The following is a 5,044-nucleotide window of genomic DNA, read 5'->3' as shown; positions in this document are numbered from 1 at the left end:
AAAATAATAAATATAAAATTATTACTATAAGTTTTTTGTTTTGTTTTTCAGATGTGCAGTTGATAGTGAAATTATGGGACCTTTTGAATACAGTTCCGATGGGAACTCTGCTAAAGTTGATTTTCAAGCCCACAAATTTCCGTACACCGATTCTGTGTATTATCACTGCAACGTTCACCTTTGTCTTAAGTCATCATGCCCACCAGTAAGTTTACTCAAATATAATAGTAAAAACTAAAACTAAAATAGTGAAGTAATTTGTTGATCTGAGATTATTAAATTATTGCATATATTCTTTCAATCTTAAAAGAAATAAATAGTAATTAAATAAAATCTGGAGTTGTCTTTACAAGTAGTCCACCAATATCGATTGGTTAAAAAACTGAGGTAGATTACGATTATTCCTTCACTAATATGATATTAGTTTTTTTAGTGAATCAGAGTATAATCATATAAAAGTGAAAAAAAAAGTAAATTGAAAGACTTAATCTGATTCTACAATAATTCCATTTTTCTTACTACTCAAGCTTTATAAATCAATATTATTAGAAAGCTTTAATAATTTGATAAAGTTTTAATATTAAAAATTATTATTTAATTTAGTTGATAAATATAGTGGTTTCTTTAAAATTTAATACACATGTAGGTCACATAGTCCATAGACATACTCACTGACTTAAAACAAAACATGTTTTGTTAAGCTAATATTCATCATGTATTTATTTCATATTTCTATTTATTTAAATACATACAAACACAATTTTTTTTTGTTGTGTAGGTTATTTTTTTCTAAAATAATCACTTTATATTTTGAGAAAATTCATAAATTAAATACAATTTTATTATATGTAACGTAATATTAATTGATTGGAAGAATGAGTATCCATAATCATCTGAAATAATAATTTTGTAATAATTAATTTGTAAACAAAGTTTTGATATTATTAAATAATAATAGATATTTGATGTATAAATTTTAAAGCCATTTTAACTGCTGGGATATGACTGGTTAACTTACTTGATTGCTTTTGTTTGGACTGATGCATATGTGTTGCAGTAATCTAATTATTTTTTGTTAATACATACATCAGTAAATTAATATAGTGCTGGAAACATTGGTGTATTATATATGAGTCACTGAGTTAGAGTGCAGAGGGTTGATTGAAACTCTTGTATTATCTAAAATGAATATATTTTTTATCAATATGCCTAAACTGTTCTTTTTTTTTTTTTGTTGATGATTCATTATGAAAGGAATTTTTTTTAAAAGTATTATACGTAAATGTTATTAATTAACAATATCATTGTGAGCCTTGTAATTATTTATTAAATTATGGTAATTAGTTTCTTTTTTTCTATTTCCAGCCTCCTGATTGCCAAAACTCAAGACGAAAACGGCAATCAGAAGATGAAGGAGGAAGTCCTGCTACTATCGAAGTTTATAGTGGTCTTTATGTTAATGAAGCCAACGATGTTCCACATTCAGAACAGCTTGACCTTATCGAAAGGGAAAAGGTATTTCACAAATTGATTAAAACATTTTTTTTTTTCAGTGTCCATTTTATTTTTTATTCATCCCTATCTTATAGCCTAAAATTGATAGAAAATTGAAGAGATTTAAAAATAAAATAGAAAATTAAAGAGCCTTATTTAAAAATAGATATATAAAAATAGAAAATTATAGAGCCTTGTCAATGAGAGGTCAATGTAGTTCTACTCATATCTAAAATTACTGCTAATATTAACAATTGTTTGAAGCAGTAGAATGGAGAATAGTGCTTTTCATCAGGTCTTCTATGAATACTGCTATATTATCATAAATCCTTCATCTTGGCTGCTAATTATTATTGATATATGAAATTTATTTTTGATAAAAGTAAATTTGTTTAAAACTTAGGCAACATTATTTCACCAATTTTAATTTACAAGCAAAATGTCTTATGTTTGGACTTACATCCCATCTTCAGGACAAATCTTATTGCTATTTTGTATTCGTAATACATGGTGTGGCAGAGAAACCTCCCACAGTTTGAAGGAATGTGGTGGTGGGTAGGAATATCTCGGAGAAGTGGGGAAGGGCTAGTTCTTAGTTCTTAGTTCTTAGTTCGTGGGAGTCCTCCAGTTTTCAAGTAGCCAACATGCAGTACAGAGATGAACAACATAGGCTTGTGTGACAGCAACATTTTTATCAAATAACAGGTCTGTTATTGCAACTCGGTGAGTTAACTGTTTGCATTTTCGACTGACTTGCAATGAATGTCCCCCAAATTACAAAATTATCTTATTACGAGTCGTCAATTTCTGTGAAATAGATAACACAGTAAGAAGACAAAGGAAAATTACTGTGAGAACGCCTCACAACAAATTGTTCAAAGTATTCTCCATTTAGACGATAAATTCATCTCTACACAATTGACAACCCATAACAAGATAGTTTTTGTGGTCTGGGGGATATTCATTGAAAGTCAGTCGAAAATGCAAATTGTAGGCGAGCTGAGTTACGATAATAGAATGGTTATTTGACAAAAACTTTACTACAAAATCATGTTGCTCATCTATGTACTGCATGTTGGCTATTTAAAACTGAAGGATTCCCATTACCTAACAAGCCCTCCCTCCTCTGGGGAATGGAGACACTCCTACCCCTCACCACACTCCTTTGAAATATGGGAGGTTTCTTTGCCCATCCTGTACAATTCTAAATTGAGTCCAAACATAGAGAAGTCAACTAATATTAATATCATCTTAATTTTCACCACTTTTACAATATTTTGATGAACTTACATTATTGTTATTAACATTTTTTTTTATATTGTTTGTTTTTCTTCAGGCACTGGAAAACCCCAACAATATTTGCATTTCTCAAAGGAATTTTGCGATTGGAATAGCTATTGCTGGCTTAGTACTGATGCTGATGGTCATAGCAGCATTTGTAATACTTCTCACCAGACGAAGGACTAAAAAAGATGTGTCCAGCGGAAGCTCAATTTACAGTGGCCCATACACTAACACAGCATACAGCCATAGTAGTTGAACAGCTATAATCTCTAATTAATTTTTCAAAATTATTGACTGCTCGTATCGTTTTTATAACATATTCTGGTAAAAAATTATTGATAAATTGTATAATTAATGAGAAGTTTCATTTAAGTGTCATAATTAAAATTTGTAATCAAATCGCATGATATAGCCTATCTGTGTTTCAATCTGTTTATAATAGGTGCTCAGTTAGATTTAATTTATTAATTATATTGTGCCTGGATTGTGATTTTTATGAAAGAATGACCATTCTCGATGTTTGTACTGATTTGTTTTATATTCTGATCGAGAACGAACTGAATATTGTTGTTTTTAACGAAGCTGGTAGAATCAAAGTACTTCCTTTAGATAGTTTCTTTATAAACAACGTTAATGACTTCAGTCCGTTCTCTGAGTAACTGAATAGCTGTGTTAGTGGGGTCCTCTTTCTATTGGCTTTGGAAATAATCTGTATGTTAGCTTTAAGTTAAATGTGCCATATGGCATCTAATAAAAAAATAAGAAATAACCGAATAACTTTATGAACTGTTCCTCCTCGAAAATCTTTAAGAACAGAATATTTCATAGCTTCCTTCTTCGGTGAGTGGTTAAGTTTAAAGATGTAGTCTTCACTTTACTTAGACACTCGTTGTTTCTACAATACGAAGACATTGGTTCAAAAATTCATTGTTAATATTTTACAATAAATATTTGTAATATTATCGGTTGTACATTATTAGTTTTGCTGCAATGATTTTCTGGACCTTTGTCTTATTAGGCTCATGATATTAATTTAGGTTTAATTGATTATTGTAATATTTTAACTGTAGTCAATTTACTAGTATAGTGTATTCCCTCATTAATAAATTACAAATTCATATTTACATAGTCATTATAATTACATAAATTATTTAATAATATGGTTTGTAATAATTTATATATGACTATATGGTTAGTTTTTAAGTTTCCTAAAATGTAGCATAATAATATTATTTAACTGTGATTATGTTTTATGATATCCGACAATAATTTTCAATACACGGTGCTTCATTTATTGGTGTATTTATTTTAATCCTTTACCAATCTTATCCTATCCTACTCAATGAATCATCTAGTTTTAGCTGAATTAGTCTTCATAAAAATTTGATTAATTCATGGACATGAATCTTTTTTTCTATTAGTTTATTGAAAACCAGCCAAATAAATATTGAAAATATGAGGAGTAACTAAAGACGCTATAGTATATTTCTATGTTTTATATTAAATAACAATAAATCATAACTGGTGAATTAATAATAAAATATTACAAAAAAAAAAGTTAGTTTAGTTCAGCAATGTGTCAGGAATGTCAAATTTGCTAGAAACAAATAATAAAAGTTATAATTAAATGGTATATGTTGATAAATTATTGTATTTAGTTAAAATTAAACATTTACGTATAATTTATTATTATGATTTGGCAACATAAATTGAACCAATATATGCGATAAGGAACAAAACTGAAACTGTTTATTGTGGGTGACTGGCCTTTCAAAGTGTGATGAAAGATTTTTTAGGAGTGAAACAAAGTTGATATTCAATTTTAGCACCTCAAGAAACCCTTGAATACAAATTTTCAAAAAAATCAGAAAATAAAATTTTTAAGCCTAAATATTTTCACTCTACATAAGACAGTGTTCTTCAGTACTCACAAACTTAAATAATATTTATAATTGCTTAAATATACAATTTTATAACACTCATTACCTTTTTTTTTAAATAAAAATATAATAAAATAATTACTAAACAACCAAACATGAAACTATATTTTAAGCACTTCATCAAATTTTAATGATATTTGAACATTCTCTAGCACATAAATCATGCAACCGATGAAAACATGCATAGATACAAAATTTGTATTAAACTTTCTTTTCTTTGATTTTGTTTAAAAATTGGTTTCTTTTTTTTGTTATAAGCAAAAATTGAAAACAGTGAAATTTTTAGGGTTTTTTTTTCTCTTTATGAACTGTTGACTGGACTGCAA

At 27.9% G+C, this 5,044-nt stretch overlaps 1 protein-coding gene across 1 annotated transcript in view; it reads left to right on the top strand.

Moving 5' to 3' along the window:
• The window catches only part of pio (piopio), a gene marked incomplete at its 5' end in the record, with an annotated part of 79,165 nt that extends 75,093 nt beyond the window's left edge, over nt 1-4,072 (top strand). Inside the window, 3 exon segments of the mRNA XM_014430980.3 lie at nt 52-205; nt 1,366-1,515; nt 2,831-4,072. Of these exon segments, the coding sequence (XP_014286466.3) occupies nt 52-205; nt 1,366-1,515; nt 2,831-3,034 (508 nt within the window).
• Nucleotides 4,073-5,044: the final 972 nt, after the last annotated feature.

The sequence above is a fragment of the Halyomorpha halys genome, unplaced genomic scaffold (genome assembly GCF_000696795.3).
Source record: "Halyomorpha halys isolate HHAL.00 unplaced genomic scaffold, Hhal_1.1 Scaffold929.1, whole genome shotgun sequence".
Lineage (NCBI taxonomy): Eukaryota > Metazoa > Arthropoda > Insecta > Hemiptera > Pentatomidae > Halyomorpha > Halyomorpha halys.
Note: the sequence above shows the minus strand (reverse complement) of the source record. Positions and strands in the feature narration are given on the sequence as shown.